The 17,340-nt window shown below is 57.2% G+C and overlaps 1 protein-coding gene across 1 annotated transcript; it reads left to right on the top strand.

Annotated features, from left to right (window-relative positions):
- Positions 1-248: 248 nt before the first annotated feature.
- MTA2 (metastasis associated 1 family member 2) lies at positions 249-17,241 on the top strand. The gene is made up of 18 exons (XM_050960554.1): positions 249-400; positions 2,484-2,551; positions 3,102-3,195; positions 5,233-5,350; positions 5,654-5,717; positions 5,971-6,088; positions 6,274-6,376; positions 6,493-6,592; positions 6,882-7,070; positions 7,350-7,424; positions 7,534-7,592; positions 7,887-7,984; positions 8,172-8,311; positions 8,721-8,949; positions 9,025-9,114; positions 15,712-15,830; positions 16,126-16,274; positions 16,780-17,241. Exons 1-18 carry the CDS (start codon positions 373-375, stop codon positions 16,949-16,951), a joined length of 2,013 nt encoding a protein of 670 aa, XP_050816511.1. The 5' UTR covers positions 249-372; the 3' UTR covers positions 16,952-17,241.
- The last annotated feature ends 99 nt before the right edge of the window (positions 17,242-17,340 follow it).

Below are 17,340 nucleotides of genomic sequence, written 5' to 3'. Positions count from 1 at the left end.
CCGGCGCCGGCGATCCGGACTGGAGTCGCTGGCCGGAAGGACCCGATCGCCTGGAGTTGTCGTCGGCGATGCCCGAAGCTGTCCCAGATGGTTCCGGAAATACCCGAGCGTTTCCGGAGAGACCCGATTTTGGCCAGAGCCGCCTCGGATCTTTCCGAGCCTCCCCGATCCTTTCCCGGAGACCCCCGAAGCGGGGCCGGAACCGCCCGAAGCCGCCTGGCCCCGGCCTTGCGTGAGGAGGAGGAGGAGGAGGAGGAGGCGGTAGCGCGGCGGAGCGGGAGGAGATGAAGAGCGGCCGGGAGCGGGGCTAGCGAGGGCCTGAGCGGAGCCGGACGGAACCCCCCCCCCTTTCCCCCATCGCGCGGCGGGGCCATGGCGGCCAATATGTACCGGGTGGGGGGTGAGTCTGGGGCCGGGCTGCCCCCGGCTGGGACCGAGCTGGCCAGAGCGGGGTTGGCCTGGGGGGCTGGACCGGGCTGGGGGGACCCGTGGGGGGCTGGGCGGTGGAGGCGCGGGCTGGGGGAGCGAGCGGGGCAGGCGGTGCTGGGGCGCCCCCAGGAGAGTGGCGCTGCGGGGCAGTGGCCGGACCGGAGATGTCAGTGTGGGGGGAAGTGGGGCCGGACGCGGCGGTGGGGGGAGGGAGAGGCTGTTCTCCCCCCCACATGCTGCGCCCTTGTGTCGGGGGAGGGGAGGGGGCGGAGCGGGCTGACCCACAGGGAGCAGGCCATATGAGGGGGTTGGGGGTGGGGAGCAGCGGGTTTGTTGGGGGGGGTTACAGAGTGGGGGCGCTGTGGGATAGGGAGGCGCTTTCATCAGGTATGGGGTGTTCGTAGGCTCTGGAGGGCATGGGGCGGTGGGGGGAGGTGGACAATGCGGGTTAGGGATGATGGGCTAGTTATGTGGGGGCAGGGGAGTCTGGTGTAGTGAGCTGGTGGCATGGTATGAAGACCAAGTTCAAGGACTGGGGGGAAATAGGGCACTTGCGGTTCTGGTTGGTGGATTGGGTTAGTAATGGGCTGGTTATTTGGGGATGAGGTAGGTTGTGGTGGGAACTGGCAGGTTATGGGGTGGAGGGAATCCTTTGGGGGGCAGCAAGTTTGGTTACATGGGGTAAGGGAATTTACTGAGTGTGGGGCCCATATGTGGTCCAGGGCGGTGAGCTGGTTGTATGGAGTACAGGACTTGGTGAGCTGTGGGTATGGCTGGTTGGGGAGCAATTGGGAAATGGGAGTCAGTGAGGTGTTTGTGTGGTCAGGAGTTTGCTTGTGGGGTGTCTGTGGGGCAGTTGACCAAGAGGGGTGTGAGGTGCTTTGCGGGGGGGGAGTCAGTGGGAATCTGGTTGTGGGGAGCCCAGGGGGGCAGGGTGTATATGGGGGCAGTTTGGGGGGGTGGGTTGTGTGTGGGGAGGAACTGGAGGGCTGGGAAAGGTGTATATAGTTTTGGGGCAATTGGGGGTGGATTATGGGCTGTGGGAGGAGGAGGCGGCGGCCTGGTTGGGGGATGTTGTGGAGGGTAAGTTATGTGGGGTAGCTTGGGAGTCTTGTTATGGAAATGGTGTGTGGAACAGTTGGTTAGGAGGTGGGGACGGTTGTGGGACATCTCATTTTGGAGGAGTTGCACTTTGACGGAAGGGTCTGTCCTTCCCAGTGGCTCTATTTTATAACATCCTCCCCTTGTGCTGACTGTATGTGTGTGTGTCTGATTTTACACTGAGATCCTTTTGCAGTTGTGCTGCTTGGGGGAGGGGGGCTGTCTCCTCCTATCCTGGCAGCGCTGTTCCCACAGCAGTACATGGCTGGTCTGCTGCCTGGGCAGTGTGCCTCAGCTACCTTCTGAGCCTGGTAAATGCTGCCCAGGCCTAGCTTTTGCTGCTCCAGGCTGGAACCTATCACCAGGCACTGGCAATGCTGCCCTTAGACCGGGCCCTGTCCATGCAGATGTTTGGCAGGTGGTGCCAGCGTGGGGTGCCACCTGGTGCCTGACTGTGACTGAGAGTGGCAGTGTGGGAGGTCTGGGTGCTAAGGGGGTGAGATAGGAAGTTGTCCCCTGCTCTGGGGTGCTGCAGCCTGGGCAATGTTGGCTATGTATGCAAGTGGATGCTGATGGGACAAATGTATTGGTGCCTGCTGCTTTGCTGACTGGTGAGATGGAGACTGGGAGAGGGACCTCCCCCTTTGGGGACTGCCTGGCTACTGCTGTTCAGGGCCTGGCCTAGGGTGGGGACAGGAAACCCCATGGATACACAGGGTGTTTGGCAGGCGAGTATGAAACAGCTGGAGCAGTCTAGGTAAGGCAGCCCCACGGAGGAGATGAATGCCCCATTGGGAGCAGGTGGCACTGGGGTGGAGACTGAAGGTGGTGGTGTGCCCCCGTGGGAACAGGTGGCTCGTGTGACGGCTCTGAGGGTTCAGCCTGTGCTTCCCGGATGCCTGCCTGTTCTCCTGATTTCCCTCTGACATCTTCGGTCTCAATTGTCTCTGCAGACTACGTCTATTTTGAGAATTCCTCCAGTAACCCCTATCTTGTCCGGCGCATTGAGGAGCTCAACAAGGTGAGGGGCCATGGGACCACACCCAGGGGACCCCCCCACACACATGTCCTGCGTGCACCGCTTAGGGCCACAGGACCACAGCTGGTACCTGTATGCTCACCCCCAGCAACCGTGCACCAGAGACCCACCTCCCTCGGGCTTTGGGACCAGAGCTAGACATCCACACACCCCTCACACCTGAGACCCACACCCCTCCTCCGCCCTGCACCCCCTACTGGGCTTGGGAGCAACAGCCAGATGTACCCTGTCCATATATCTGCAGCTAGACCCCCACAGACACACAACTTTGGGGATTTGTAGCCAGACCCCCTCTACAGGAGGGACCCATTGGCCAGATTGAAAGGTTGCTCCTGGGGGCACTGCAGCTGCTCTGAGCCTGCCATGTGTAAGTATGGGAGGGAGCTGGGATCCCCTGGCCATTGCCTCAGTGCCCCAGCTGGGAGGCTGCACCGAGTGCTGTGTCCAGGATGTGGGGGTGGTGAGGAGCAACTCCCAGGGGAACAGCAGTGCCAGCCCCTCCTCTCAGGCAGCGTCCTGCTCTCATCCCCAGACAGCCAATGGCAATGTGGAGGCAAAGGTGGTGTGTCTCTTCCGGCGCCGGGACATCTCCAGCAGCCTCAACAGCCTGGCTGACAGCAACGCTCGTGAGTGCTGGGGCCCATCCCCATGGCTCTACTGGCAGGCCTGGGGCCTCTGGGGGTCTGTCTCGGGGTGTGTGTGGAGTGGGGTAGAGGTCTTGGGGGTCTATTAGGCTGTCTCAGGCTAGAAGGGGGTGGGTCTGTCTTTGGGGATCATAGATGAAGTAGTAGGGGCATGCATTGGGTTGGGGGACAGTCCTAGTCGTTGGGGAGCAGTGGCTCTCTCAGGTGTGGAGTCTTGGGGACTGGGATGTGTGTAGGATGCTGTTGGGGGGCAGTGGGGCATGTCGGGGGTGGAGCTGGTTGGGGGAAGATTATGGCCCTGGGTCTGTGTTGCAGGGCAGACATGCTAGCAGAGTTGCTGCCACCTGGAGCTAGTGGGTGAAAGGCCATCCCGCCCGCCCCTCCCTGGGCAGCTCCCTGCTTGCCTGGCTAGGAGAGCTGCCAGCTCCTTCCCCAGCCCTGTCTCCTCCTCCTTTCCTTTTCCCTAGGCTGCAGGCACTGGGTAAGAGTGGCACTAATCCTTGTCATTTGTGGTATGGGGCAGGTAGTGTCTCTGGGGTGATGAGCCCCTCAGCACACAGTAGAATCAGGGTCCCACATCCTCCTCCTCCCTGTCTCACACCTGTTCACCCTGCACTGGGCAGTGCCCAAGGATTTGTGAAGTGTCTTGCAGGTGCCAAGACTTTGACCTTTCGCCCCAAGAGCACTGGTGTCAAACACACAATCAGCAAATGCAACTGATAAGACCCGAGCCCAGGGTGGGTGTGTGTGTATGTGGGCGGGGGGGATGTTAGTTCATTTCCCAGTCCAGAGCTGGGGTAGCAGGGGGCTGCAGATTGGGAGTGAGGGGCACCAGTAGAGCTGTAGGCAAGGGGGTGGAGGCAGCTGGCACAGCAGGGGGCTGTGGGTCAGGAGTGAGGGGTGCTGGGGGTGGAGCTTGCCCAGCTTTCCCTAGCTCCTCATGTATGAGGCTGGTGCAGCGTGGAGGCCATGGGCAGTGCAGGGTTAACAGGCCGTGGGAGCTCTTCCGGTTGGGGCCTGTGCTAGCTGCTTGCCTGGGCTTGGGGTTTCCGGGCCTGTTCAGTGGAGGCCATCCTTGACTCTGCCCAAGTGGAGTGGGCGAAGAGTGGGACTGGGTCCCAGGGGGCTGTCCCCACCTACCCTGCCCCCACCCCACAGGGCTTCCTGAACGTGTGAACAGGGGTAGAATCAGTGCCATCCCCAACTGGGCTGCTGCCAAGTGCTGGAGACAGTGGGGCTTGGAGAACAATGAGCTTCTTGGCGGTGGTGCAGCTTGGCCACTTCCTGCTGGCGGTGGGTGGGTTGGGCCTCTGAGGATGGGGGAGCGTGCTCTGCTAGGGGGAGGGTTCTGAGGGGAGTGCATTCTGCTCTTGGGCAGCGGGGGTGGGTTAATCCGGGGCGGTGCTGTGCTCCAGGGGTTATTGGGGAGGGGGAACACTCTGCTTTTCAGCATGGGGAGAGTTAACCCCAGGCAGGTGCTCTGCTGCAGGGGGAGTTATGGGTGCTCCAGGGCAGGGAGGGGACGGTTAATCCTGGGGGTTGCCCTGTTCTGGGTAGGGCAGTGTGCTATGAACTGTGGTGGGGGTAGGAAGGGGAGGGTTCAGCTTGGGGGCTGAATGGGGGGTGGGGTAGTACTCTCTGTTCCTGGGGGATAGTGGGTGATGGGAGCAGCAGAGCTTTGCTCCTGGTACTGGGTGGGGGGTGTGCACTTGGGGGCAGTGAGTGATTAGGGACGGACAGTAGCAGCCTTTGGCTGGGATGTGGGAGATTGGGGTCTGATTTTGCTGTAGGGGTTGGTGTATCTGTGGGGCTGTCTGTCAGGGAGAAGTGTTTGTGTGTCAGGGGAGGGGGATGGGGTTTCCATGGGGCTGTCTGTTAGGGAGGTCTCTGTGAGGCTGTCTGTTGAGGGGAGGTGGTGGGGTTGTGGGCTCTCAGGCGGAGGTGGAGAGGCTGGGGGCTATGTGTTGGGGGGGGGAGGTGGTGAGTGTGGGAGCCCCTGACCCTCGTGTCCTGCTGCAGGCGAGTTTGAGGAGGAGTCGAAGCAGCCGGGGGTGTCGGAGCAGCAGCGGCACCAGCTGAAGCATCGTGAGCTCTTCCTGTCGCGCCAGTTTGAGTCGCTGCCAGCCACCCACATACGGTGCGTGGGGGAGCTCTGCTGGGCATGGGGACTAGGGCTCTTTTGAGGGAGGGGCCATCCTCAGCCAGGGGGGACTTATCCTGGGTTTCTTGCCTCCCTGTTGCCATCCCTGACTCTTGTGTCCTCTGGGGGGGTCCAGCACCATGGCAGTTGCACAGGGAGGGGTGTGAGCCTGGGGCAACAGCTCTGCAGGGCTGACTCTGCTGCTGCTGGTGGGTCTGGCGGGATGCCTCAGGGCCCCGATCTGGAGCAGGGGGAGCCATGGGGCCAGCTTGTGATGTGACCTGTGCTTGGTTCCTGCAGGGGGAAATGCAGCGTCACACTGCTCAACGAGACTGACATCCTCAGCCAGTACCTGGAGAAGGAGGTGAGGAGTTGGGCCTGTGGAGGGGCTGGGTCTGCAGGGGTTATGGGGCTGGGCTCAGCTCCCTGGAACTGGTCAGGGGGTGGGGGCAGGGAAGAAGGAGGACTTGCCCCTTGCCTGGCTGCAGGTGAGAAGGGTTGAAACCAGGACACAGCTCTCTCTTGGGGGGATGGGAAGAGCTGTTTCTGGGTGGGGCAGGGTTGTGGGAGACCAGTCTGCTGGGCTGCCCTGCCTCATCCCTCTGCCCCTACCCCAGGACTGCTTCTTCTACTCGCTGGTCTTTGACCCTGTCCAGAAGACGCTTCTGGCTGACCAGGGGGAGATCCGGGTCGGCTGCAAGTACCAAGCTGAGATCCCCGACCGGCTGGCTGAAGGTGATGGGGGAGGGTGTCTCCTGGACCAATCTGTGCCCCTGGGGGAGGTCAGCCTTGTTCTCTGGGGGAACCATGTCCCAGGGGGAGGACCCCAGTGCCCTAGGGGAGCCATGTGCCTTGCCTGTCTCTCTCGGGGTGGAGGAAGAGATGCAGTATTGTCTTTCCTGACTGGCCCCTCCCCACAGGTGAGTCGGACAATCGGAACCAGCAGAAGATGGAGATGAAGGTCTGGGACCCTGACAACCCACTGACCGACCGGCAGATTGACCAATTCTTGGTGGTGGCTCGGTGAGATGCCAGTGGGGGAGAGGGGCACGGTGCTCAATGGACTGGCGGGTGGGGGTCTTGATTCACGTGAGGCCCCCTTGGGCTCTGGGTTGTCGCTAACCTGTGTCCCTCCCCAGGGCCGTTGGGACCTTTGCTCGAGCTCTGGACTGCAGCAGCTCCATCCGGCAGCCCAGTCTGCACATGAGCGCAGCTGCCGCCTCCCGGGACATCACACTGGTGAGAAGGAGATTGGGGGGCAGGGAACAGGCTATGTGTTTTCTGAGTTCTGCAGTCCATTTGTGTGGTGTCCTTATCCCCACTGGCTCCTGGAGGGGCCCCTACAACCCAAGGTGACTCACTGGATGTTACAGGGGCCTCAGAAGCTATCTCAACCCTCCTGACTCAAGGCTGGGGGGGCTTGGGTTGCTCCCTGCCCAGAGGCTGAGGGATGTAACCCCTGGGGAACATTGCACTCCTCCCCCGGCAGCCAGGAGCGACAGCCTGCTGACCACCCCTTTCCCCGCAGTTCCACGCCATGGACACACTGCAGCGGAATGGCTATGACCTCGCCAAGGCCATGTCGACGCTGGTGCCCCAGGGGGGCCCAGTGCTGTGCCGCGATGAGATGGAGGAGTGGTCGGCCTCGGAGGCCATGCTCTTTGAGGAGGCGCTGGAGAAGTATGGCAAGGACTTCAATGACATCCGACAAGACTTCGTGAGTAGTGATGGGGGGGATGGATCCAGCTGGGACCAGCTTTAAGTCCTTCCTCTGCAGGGGTGGTAAGAACCTCCCAGGCACCCACACTGGACTGCTCCATCTTGGGGGGGACGTGGACCCAGAAGCGGGGCTGGGAGCCCTGGAGACTGATCCTGCACTGGCTCGGGTCGGCAGGGAGTGCTGAGGCACTGCTGTCTCCCTCCCACCCCATGCCTCCTGGGGCTGGGTGTGTGGGGCTCTCCTGGTGCTGTCTGACTGCCTCTCTGGCCCTTGCAGCTGCCCTGGAAGTCCCTGGCCAGCATTGTGCAGTTCTACTACATGTGGAAAACCACCGACCGCTACATCCAGCAGGTGAGCTGGGCCCAGGAGGTGAGGGGCTCTGGGACTGGGCCTTCCTCCTGCCGGGCTGAGTGAGGGGGCTGCATCTCCTCCCCTGCTTAGGCTGTGTCTCTGTTTGCAGAAAAGGTTGAAGGCTGCTGAAGCTGATAGCAAACTGAAGCAGGTCTACATCCCTACCTAGTGAGTATGGTGGAGGGGGATGGGGGTGTGTGTGTGGGGGGCTCTCACCCCCGCCTAGTGTGAGCATGGGGGAGGGGGGAGTCACACACCCCCCGGTGTGAGCAGGTGGGGGAGCTGGGACAGGACCACAGGAGGTTAGGCCTGAGGGAGAGACTATGTCTTCTTCTAATGGAGGGCTGGGGTAAGAGGTGCCTGTCCCATGCACTGTGGGGAGCAGGCCACCTGCCTTCCTCCTAGGTGGCGGGTGGGCTGGAGCCGGAGTTGGGTGTGACCTTGTCTCTTCTCCCCTGGCAGTACTAAACCTAACCCCAATCAGATCATCTCGGTGGGCTCCAAGCCTGGCATGAACGGGGCTGGCTTCCAGAAGGGGCTGACCTGTGAAAGCTGCCACAGTGAGTGCTGACATGGGGCTCCAAGGAGTGGGGTTGTCTGTGCCCGGTCCTGGGGGTGGAGGGCCCTGACTGCTGCCATGGATCCTGTCCCGGGGGAGGGAGGTCGGGTCCCTGGGCCTCCCTGTCAGTGAGTTGCTCGGTTGTGGAGTCCCCTCCCCCTAATGATGCAGTCTCTCCTTGCCCTCAGCCACCCAGTCAGCACAGTGGTATGCCTGGGGCCCGCCCAACATGCAGTGCCGCCTCTGTGCCTCTTGCTGGATCTACTGGAAGAAATACGGGGGGCTGAAGACCCCGACACAGCTGGAGGGAGCTGCCCGCAGTGCCACGGTAATGCCTGCTGAGGGGTATGGCGCCACAGTAACACTTCCCGGGAGATGGGCATGCAGAGCACTGACAGTGATGTGGCAATCCCCGCCCAGGGGCATAGGCATGCAGGGAGCTGCATGCAGTGTCTCGGTAATGCCTGCTGGAGTGGATGGGCATGGGTGCGGCCTTCCATGATTAATGCCTGCATTGGGGGCTGGTGGGGGGGGGCAGGGGCATTAGGCTGCACTAGGGAGGCCCTCATTCCTCGTGGTCCCAGGGGGTGTACATACCCCACAGGGTGAGATCTGGGGACTGCCAGCACTTGAGCCTTGGGCTCCTCTGTCCAACCTGTGCTGGGCTGTGTCCCTGCCCCCAGGCTCTCCCAGTGCCCCATGCTGGGCCCTGACCCACTTCCCCTTCTGTGTCGCAGGAGCCACACTCCAGGGGCCACATGTCAAGGCCGGAAGCCCAGAGTCTTTCTCCCTATACAACCAGCGCCAACCGGGCCAAGCTGCTGGCCAAGAACCGCCAGACTTTCCTGCTGCAGACCACCAAGCTGACCCGCATTGCCCGCCGCATGTGCCGCGACATCCTGCAGCCACGCCGTGCTGCCCGGCGCCCCTATGCCCCTATCAATGCCAACGCCATCAAGGCTGAGTGTACGTGTGCTGGGCTGGGAGGGAGGACACCATGGGCTCCCCTATCTCACACCCACTCTCTGCTTCCCTCCATAGGCTCGATCCGGCTACCCAAGGCAGCCAAGACCCCCCTGAAGATTCACCCCCTGGTGCGACTGCCACTGGCCACCATTGTCAAGGAGCTGGGTAAGGGCCAGGGGCACAGAGCTCTAGGCACAGCAGGGAGAGCCCAGCTGGGAAGGACTGAGGCCTGCAGCCCCACACCTGCCTGGCTTCCCATGCCCCACACCAGCCCTTACCCCCATCCCAAGGGGGAAACTCCTCAGCCCCCGCATTGACCGGACAGCACTGCTCTCCACCTGAACGGGGCTGTTGCTCCATGGTCTTTGAGTGCTTGTCTGTGGATCCCACTCTAGGTGCATTTGCATGAGGTTGGATGCCCTTGCATGCCCCCAGCTGTAGGCAAAAAGGGCAGAGTGGATGCAACCGTCCCTCAGTTCCTCTTGCTGCCCCTGGCAGCGAGATAGAGCCAGGCTGTGGCTGCCTGCTGCCCTCAGCATGTTTTCTAGTGGTAGGTAGGTCGCGTTAATCCCTTAAATGCTTTTTTCCCTTAGTTTTCTCAATGATCCCCTCCCCGCTTCTCCCAAGTTCCTTATTTTTCTTTGGTGCTTTATGGATTGAAGGCCCTCAGGCTTCCCACCCTGTGCTTGTTCCCCTTTCCCATGGACGTGGCCCTTAACTGTCTGCCTAGGCAAGACATGTATCCGATTGGTGCACTCTCTGCTAATCCTTCTTGTCAACAAGACAATCAGGGACATTCGGCTGAAATGCTGCTTCTGGAGCAGTCGGGAGCACTTTGAACCCAGAAGAATGGATATCAGGCTGCACACAAGACCTTCCACTTCAAGTCCCTGGCAGTCAGTGCTGCTGGCAGCTGGGATGCAGCTCCTGAGACCGGTACCATTGGGGGAATCTAAAATGGTACCAATAGGCCAGCCACAGCTGCCAAAAGTCAGCTTGGCATCACTGGCTGCTCCAGTGCTAAAGGCTGGTACCACATTCTCCCCTCTGAGGCAGACTTGCCGAGAACACCAGACCACACATAGCTTCAGGCACCAATCTACCTTCCAGGAACGAGGAGGTGCTGAGAGGCCTAAGAAAAGTCATTGGCCTTCGGTCCCCTCCCTCTCAGAATCCAGGGGCAAGTGACAAGGAATCAAGTGGTCCAGCACCCGTGGGTACTAAAATGACAAATTTGTTGGCATTGGAGCTGTCGGTACCAGTGATAGACTCGAACAGTTTCTGGTTTGGGGAGTTGCTACTTCTTTGGTCCCAAGTATGCTACACACGGAACAATCTTCAACAGCTGTGCTGACACACTGGCCAAGAGGTCACATTGCTATCGCAGGAAATCTCCTATCCCTCTCCAGACAACACCACCTCTTCCCGCCCGTATACCGGGCTTTGGGATGGGCTCCTCTCCAGTGAGCACCACTTGTTTCAGAGCGCTGTTCTGTCCTCTGACACCCACATCCATGGCAGTGGTCTGACTTGCCCCACTCTTACAGCTCTTCACTGTGGCCGTACTGGACTCCACTCTGAAATCCTCCAGAAGTAGCTCTTCCTTTAGCACACTGGCAAGCAAAGAATGTTCCACTCTCCTGCAGCTTTGACTACAGGGGCCCCTTAAGAGACGACCCAGATCCCTTGGCTGTGAGATGCTTGAAGGGTTAGAGATGAGGAAGAACATCCTGCAGAGGAGGGAGAGACTGGTGCTGAAACTGAGGAGCAGTGTCCCCAACCTCTCCAATAGATCCCTCCTTGTCTCACCTGAGAAAGCAGCCTCCTCTGCTCTGGATGGCTACAGGAGCAGACTACTCAGACTCTGATGCTCTAGAAACTGAGACCTCAGTGATCCAGGACCCCTCATCCCTCAGACTGCTTGACATCTCTGCTCTGGACAGGATGATGAAGCCAGTTGGGAAGGGCACAGTGGAGCCAGTCACAGATCTCTGGAAACCCCTGGGTACCTTCACCCCAATTTCAAAGTAAGTGGAGGAAAAAGGAGATCAAGTTCTGCAGAAGGGAGCTGAGAAGTTCTACATCCACCTGGTCTCTGGATTTCTGGTGGTCTCGGAATGAGACAGACAGACAGGCTGGTCCACTGATGTCTACGCTGAAAGACAAAACCCCGAATAGAAAGCTCGACTTCTCTGAGGTAGAAAATCTTACTTCTCTGCCTTGTCCCAGGTACAGATAGCAAATTACCAAGCACTATTCTGAGTCGGACTCTAACTTGGGAGAAAGCTCCCTTTGTCAGTAGAGTTTAAGAGGATAGACAATATCTAAAGGCAATAACATCTGTCACTGGTGCAAACATCTCTCCAAGCAGCCATGGATGCTTGGGATATGTGGCTAGATCCATGGCCGTAGGAGTCACCACATGGCTACAGGCACCAGGTGTCCCAAAGGAGTTGCAGAATACCATTTCAGACTGGCAGTTCAAGAGATATTTAGCCCCTGTACTATGATGCTGTACATTCCCTGAAGGATTCCAGAGACCTGCTGCAATTATTGGGCATTCGTACTCCGGCCTACAGAAGGAAGCCAGACTGGGCAAGGAACAGCCATCTGCTCGCAGCAGCAACCTAGGTTTTCTCATCCACCACTAGCCATCCCAACTTCATTGTCTAGGGAGCAGGTTTGACACACAGGTCAAGAGTCACAATCCAGAGCTCCTCTCCCCAACCTTATCTTGGGATGCCACCTTTATTCACTCTGATGTGGAGTAATTACTGACCAATGGGTACTATAAATCATCTGCCAGAGTACTCCCGTTCCAGTCTCTACCCCCTTTCCTGTCCCTCCCCAGGGGCCCTTCTCATGAAAACCAATTGCAAGTGGCCTCCCTGCCTGCCTAGGAGCAGGGAAATGGTTTCTACTCCTGATAGTTCTTTATTCCAAGAAAAAAGGGGGACCACATCCCATCCTCAACTTGAGAAGGCCGAGCAGGCACATATGCACCTTCCTGGATGGCAATGCTCGCATCCCTCATCCCTTTATTACAGGCTCAAGGCTGGTTTGTGGTTCCAGACTTACAGGATGTGCCCTTCCTGTGGGCTAGAGCAATTGTGCTATAGAAGTACCTCTGACTGTAGGGCAACCATTATCACTGCAAGGTGCTGACCTTTGGTATCTCTAGAGGACCAAGAGTCTTTACAAAGTACCTGGTGAGACAGCTGAAGAGACAGAGCATGGATGTCTAGGCAGCCCCATCAGGAAGTCTCCCTAGATTCTGTCCTTGGAGTATTCAAGAAATTCAGCCTTATCATAGAACTGGAAGGGAATTCATTAAGTCATCTAGTCCAGTCCCCTGCACTCAAGGCAGGACTAAGTAATAACTAGACCACCCTTAACAGGTGTGCATCTAACCTGCTCTTAAAAACCTCCAATGATGGAGATTTTATAACCTCCCTAGGCAATTTGTTCCAGTGCTTAACCACCCTGACAGGAAGTTTTTCCTAATGTCCAACCTAAACCTCCCTGGCTGCAATTTAAGCCCATTATCTCTTGTCCTATCCTCTGAGTTTAACGAGAACAATTTACCTCCCTCCCTTCTTGCAACAACCCTTTGTGTACTTGAAAACTGTTATCATGTCCCACCTCAGTTTTCTCTTCTCCAGACTAAACAAATCTAATTTTTTCAATCTTTGCTCATAGGTCATGTTTTCTAGACCTTTAATCATTTTTGTTGCTCTTCTCTGGATTTTCTCTCGTTTATCCACATTTCCTGAAATGTGGTGCCGAGAACTGGACACAATATTCCAGCTGAGGCCTTATCAGCACGGAGTAGAGAGGAAGAGTTACTTCTCGTGTCTTGCTTACAACATTCCTGCTAATACATCCCAGAAGGATGTTTGCCCTTTTTTGCAATATTACATTGTTGACTCATATTTAGCTTATGATCCACTATGACCCCCCTCAGATCCCTTTCCGCAGCACTCCTTCCTAGGCAGTCATTTCCCATTTTGTATGTATGCAACTGATTGTTCTTTCCGATATGGAGTACTTTGCATTTCTCCTTCCTGAATTTCATCCTACTTACTTCAAACCTGCTGCCAGATCATTTTGAATTTCAATCCTATCGTCCAAAGCACTTTTAACCCCTCCCAGCTTGGTATCATCTGCAAACTTTATAAGTGTACTCTCTATGCCGTTATCTAAATCATTGATGAAGATATTGAACAGAACCGGAGCCAGAACTGTTCCCTGCGGGACCCCACTTGTTATGCCCTTCCAGCCTGACTGTGAACCACTGATAACTCTTCTCTGGGAGCGATTTTCGAACCAGTTATGCATCCACCTTATAGTACCTCCATTTAGGTTGTATTTCCCTAGTTTGTTTATGAGAAGGCCACGCACAACAGTATCAAAAGCCTTACTAAAGTCAAGATATACCACATATTATTTGCTCCATTATCTTTCCGGCTATTGAAGTTATGCTGACTGGTCTGTAATTCCCCAGGTTGTCCTTAATTCCCCTTTTTATAGATTGGTACTACATTTGCCCTCTTCCAGACTTCTGGAATTTCTCCTCTTGATGATAAATTCCAGCAAATCATCCAACCCCAGATGGTTCATAGTAGCTCTGATTGACTCCCTGTTCATCAGTGGTGTACCTTCCCAAGGAGAGATTTCCCCAGACAACCATTGGCCATTGCAGGGGCATCAAGTAGTGCACTTTGCTCTTTCCTAGTCTCTGCCTGTGGCACATACTAGTTAGTCCCGTGAGGGCTGTAATACTTAGTCTGCTCCTGGTTATTGAGCCCAATAGCCTGAGTTAACTGGCTGGGGTTGAGTGGTCTGAGCTATACAGAAGGTCAGACTAGATGGTCCTCCTGGCTTAAATTCTGTGACCTCCCACATCATATTAAATCAATCAGCCATGGTGAAAACCTGTCCTCGCCTCTTAGGCTGCTCTGACATGATGCTGCTAGCTAGGCTTTGCCTCTCCCAGCACAGGGCTGGCTCAAGTCCGTTTATTGCCTTACAAGACAGACATGCATGTCATCATCCCAATTCGTATCATGTCATCATTAAACTGGTCAACAGAAGCTCTGCATCTCCATCCTTCCACCAACAAAGACTTCAATACCAGATTCTTCTGGGACAGGCTGGGGTGCTCAGATGGACCAGCTTCAGATAGGGGAACCATCGTCTCTGGGAGAGATGAGACTGCCTACAAACATCATTCTAGTTGCTGGATCTCATTCAAATGTCACCTCTGCCTTCAATAGCACTATCAGATTGTCCTAATACCGTATCACAGAATCATGGCCAGATTCTCCATCCAGACGCAAACATCTAACTACCTGCTCGTGTTGGCTGGTTAAGGGCTGCCAATACAGCCTGTTCATTGCAAGTCTGAGGACTGATTTTACCAAGCAGAAAGCTCTCCACAAGGAGAACGAACTTCTCACAATGAGAAGATTCTCATTCTGGGAGCAACCATGTAGCCATGACTCTCTGGAAAGCCCTAGTGTCAAGAATCTTGACTGTGTGGTCTGCATCTGAATCTGTGGACTCTAGATCAGTTCGGTCAAGGTCCACCTTGCAGCAGCTAGAGCATGTCAGCGCAGTCCAGTCATGTGGTGTATTCTCCCTCCTACATTTAGAAAGCCAAATAAAGGCCTGGCAGGGCTCATGTAGCCATCTCTGAGCCCCTCTCTGAATATTCCCTTCAGCACCTTACTCTCAATGTGGCTCTTCTGGTGGCCATTCTATCAGCCAAGCACGTCAGCAAACTCCAAGCCCCCTGGCTCCGTTATACCATGTTTCATCCAGATCAGGGGGTGGCAAGACTACCTCCTAAAGGTGTTTTAAGATTCCCACTGAATCCAGAGTGAATTTCCCTGTTTTCTTTCCTAACTACACTTTCTCTTGTATTTCTTTCCTAAGTACAATTCCTCTTGTGGGGGAAAGAAGTATCTCCACCTTGGAGAGATCTCTATGGCCCTGCTCTTACCTAGTAGGACCAGTCTCCCTGCCTTTTGGTTTCATTAACTGGCACCGCTAAGGGACAAGTGGTCTCTTCCTAGAGCCCATCTAAATGGCTTCCCTAGTGGATTCCAGTGTTATTACATGGCAGGCGTTCCCTCTCCCCAGGTACCACAGCTTTTTCAGCCAGAGGTCAGGCTGCCTCGTCTGCATGTTTCAGGAACCCTCCGGTTGGAGTAACCTGCTGCCCTGTGTCCAAACCTGTGTCCTAGACTGGGCTTTAAGCCCAGTGGCCAGGTTCAGAAAGGCCATGTTCCAATCACTGTTCAGGGCCACTGATGGCACCTGGGAGGTGGGACTGCTGGCCAGTCACCTAGGATGAGATTCGTGCAGGCACACACACGAGGGAACAGAGGGATGGTCATGGCCATGCCGCCCTTCATACCCTCAGGTGTGCGGAGAGGGAACCTGGCAGGTAGGACACTGCTGGGCAAATGATTCCCATCTCGCACGTGGGGCTCAGACACTTAAAGGGGAATTCCCATGGATACCACCATCCCCAAGCCCCCCAGTTAGTGCAAGTTAAGGAATGCCCAAGGGGAGGTTGGGGTGCAGCCCTGGAGGAATCCTCATGGGGGTACAGTGGGGCATTGTAGTGGGGGAGGGCTGTGTTTGGTTAATATATTGGGGTGGGGGTGTGCATGGAGAGTTAGGATGTTGGGGCGGGGGAGAGGGCAATGAACTAGGCTGTGGGATCCTCATGGTGCTGTCTGTCTGGTTTTACAGCTGCGCAGGCCCCTCTGAAACCAAAAACGCCACGTGGCACCAAGACGCCCATAAACCGGAACCAAATGAGCCAGAACCGGGGCCTGGCCGGCATCGTGGGCAAGAGGGCGTACGACAGCGTGAGTGCCACACACACAATCTGGTGTGGGGGGCAGCGATGGCATGAGTGACCGGGGGGGTCCTCACCCATGGGTGGGTGCTTGCTGTCAGAACTTCCTACCTGTGCTCCAGGACCCCAGAGCCCCTTCCCAAGGGGGGCGCTGCTCAGGCAACCCCATGGGAGTCAGGTTAGTGGGTCCCAACAGAGGGTGGGGCTTAGCTGATGGTTCTGGTCTGTGATTGGTTTAGGGGGTGGGGTCCATGCAGAGGAGGGGGTAAGGCCCAGCTGATGGCTCTGGTCTGTGATTGGTGCAGGTGGCAGGGAGCGGGGTCCCGTTTTCGGCCAATGGCCGGCCCATGACCTCAGGGATGCGGTCGAGTGCCCAGCCAGCTGTCAAGCGTCAGAAGCTGAACCCAGCTGATGCCCCCAACCCTGTTGTCTTCGTGGCCACTAAGGACACCAGGTACCTTGGGGGTGAGGGGCAGAGGGGGCCCCAGGTAATGGGGGGGAAGGGGAGTCACTAGGTCAAGGAGGACAGGTCCCACCAGACAATGGGGAAAATCATGGCAGATGGTGGGACAGGCAGAAGGGACACTTGGTAATGGGAGGGGATTGGTGGGGAGCACCCCAAGGCCAGCTGGGGGAGAATCGAAGCTCTCAGTTGGATGGGGGGGAAATTGGGGGATTTAGTCTTGCCTCCAGTCCAACCCACTAGTCTTTGAATGGGGGAGGGCATTCCATCTCTTCTCCCCCCCCCCCCAACCTCTGGGAGGAGGGCAGGGGCTGTGGCTCATTCTTGCTGTGACTTGCTGCCCCTCACTGAGCTGAGGGCTCTTGTGTGTTGTGGCAGCAGGAGCTATCTGGCTTGTGCCTGCTTGGACCTACAGCTGCCTGGGGGGATATTTGGAGGGGCCCTGACCACCTGCTTACAGGCTGTCCCACTCTGCCCCGCTGTCTGTCTCCTGCAGGGCACTGCGCAAGGCTCTCACCCACCTGGAGATGCGCCGAGCTGCCCGTAGGCCCAACCTGCCACTCAAGGTGAAGCCAGTGCTGCCCATACGGCCTGTGATAGCGCCGCTGGTGCCGGGGCCCCCAGCCCACCCTGCCAGCACCAGTGAACCCATCATCCTGGAGGACTGAGTCCGGCCCCTCTTCCCAGAGCCGCACCTCTGCCATCTCCAGAGCCTGTATGCATGGCAAGCTGGGCTGCAGCGTCTGGTTCCACGTGTCCCCCATGGGGGGCTCCCCTGGTCCCCTGAGGGATCAGCCCAGGGCTGTGAGGAGCAGGGGTGTGGCTTCCACTATTTTAAGATATTTTTTTATTTCCACAAACTCCCCCTCCCTCTTCAGGGCTGGGGTGTTTGTGTCAGGATCATGGGGAGGCAGGGGCTCCGTCTGCCCCCTCTCCCCAAATGCAGTTACTACTTGTCTTTCTTTGTTTCCCTGTGTTGGTTCTGCTGTCTCTGCTCATTTCCCACAAGCCACAACTCTGCCCCCCCCCCCTCCCCCAAGCCCATGTCCCCAACTGG

This window comes from Gopherus flavomarginatus, chromosome 6 (assembly GCF_025201925.1).
Source record: "Gopherus flavomarginatus isolate rGopFla2 chromosome 6, rGopFla2.mat.asm, whole genome shotgun sequence".
NCBI classification, from domain to species: Eukaryota; Metazoa; Chordata; order Testudines; family Testudinidae; genus Gopherus; species Gopherus flavomarginatus.
This window is presented reverse-complemented; position numbering and strand designations above follow the sequence as displayed.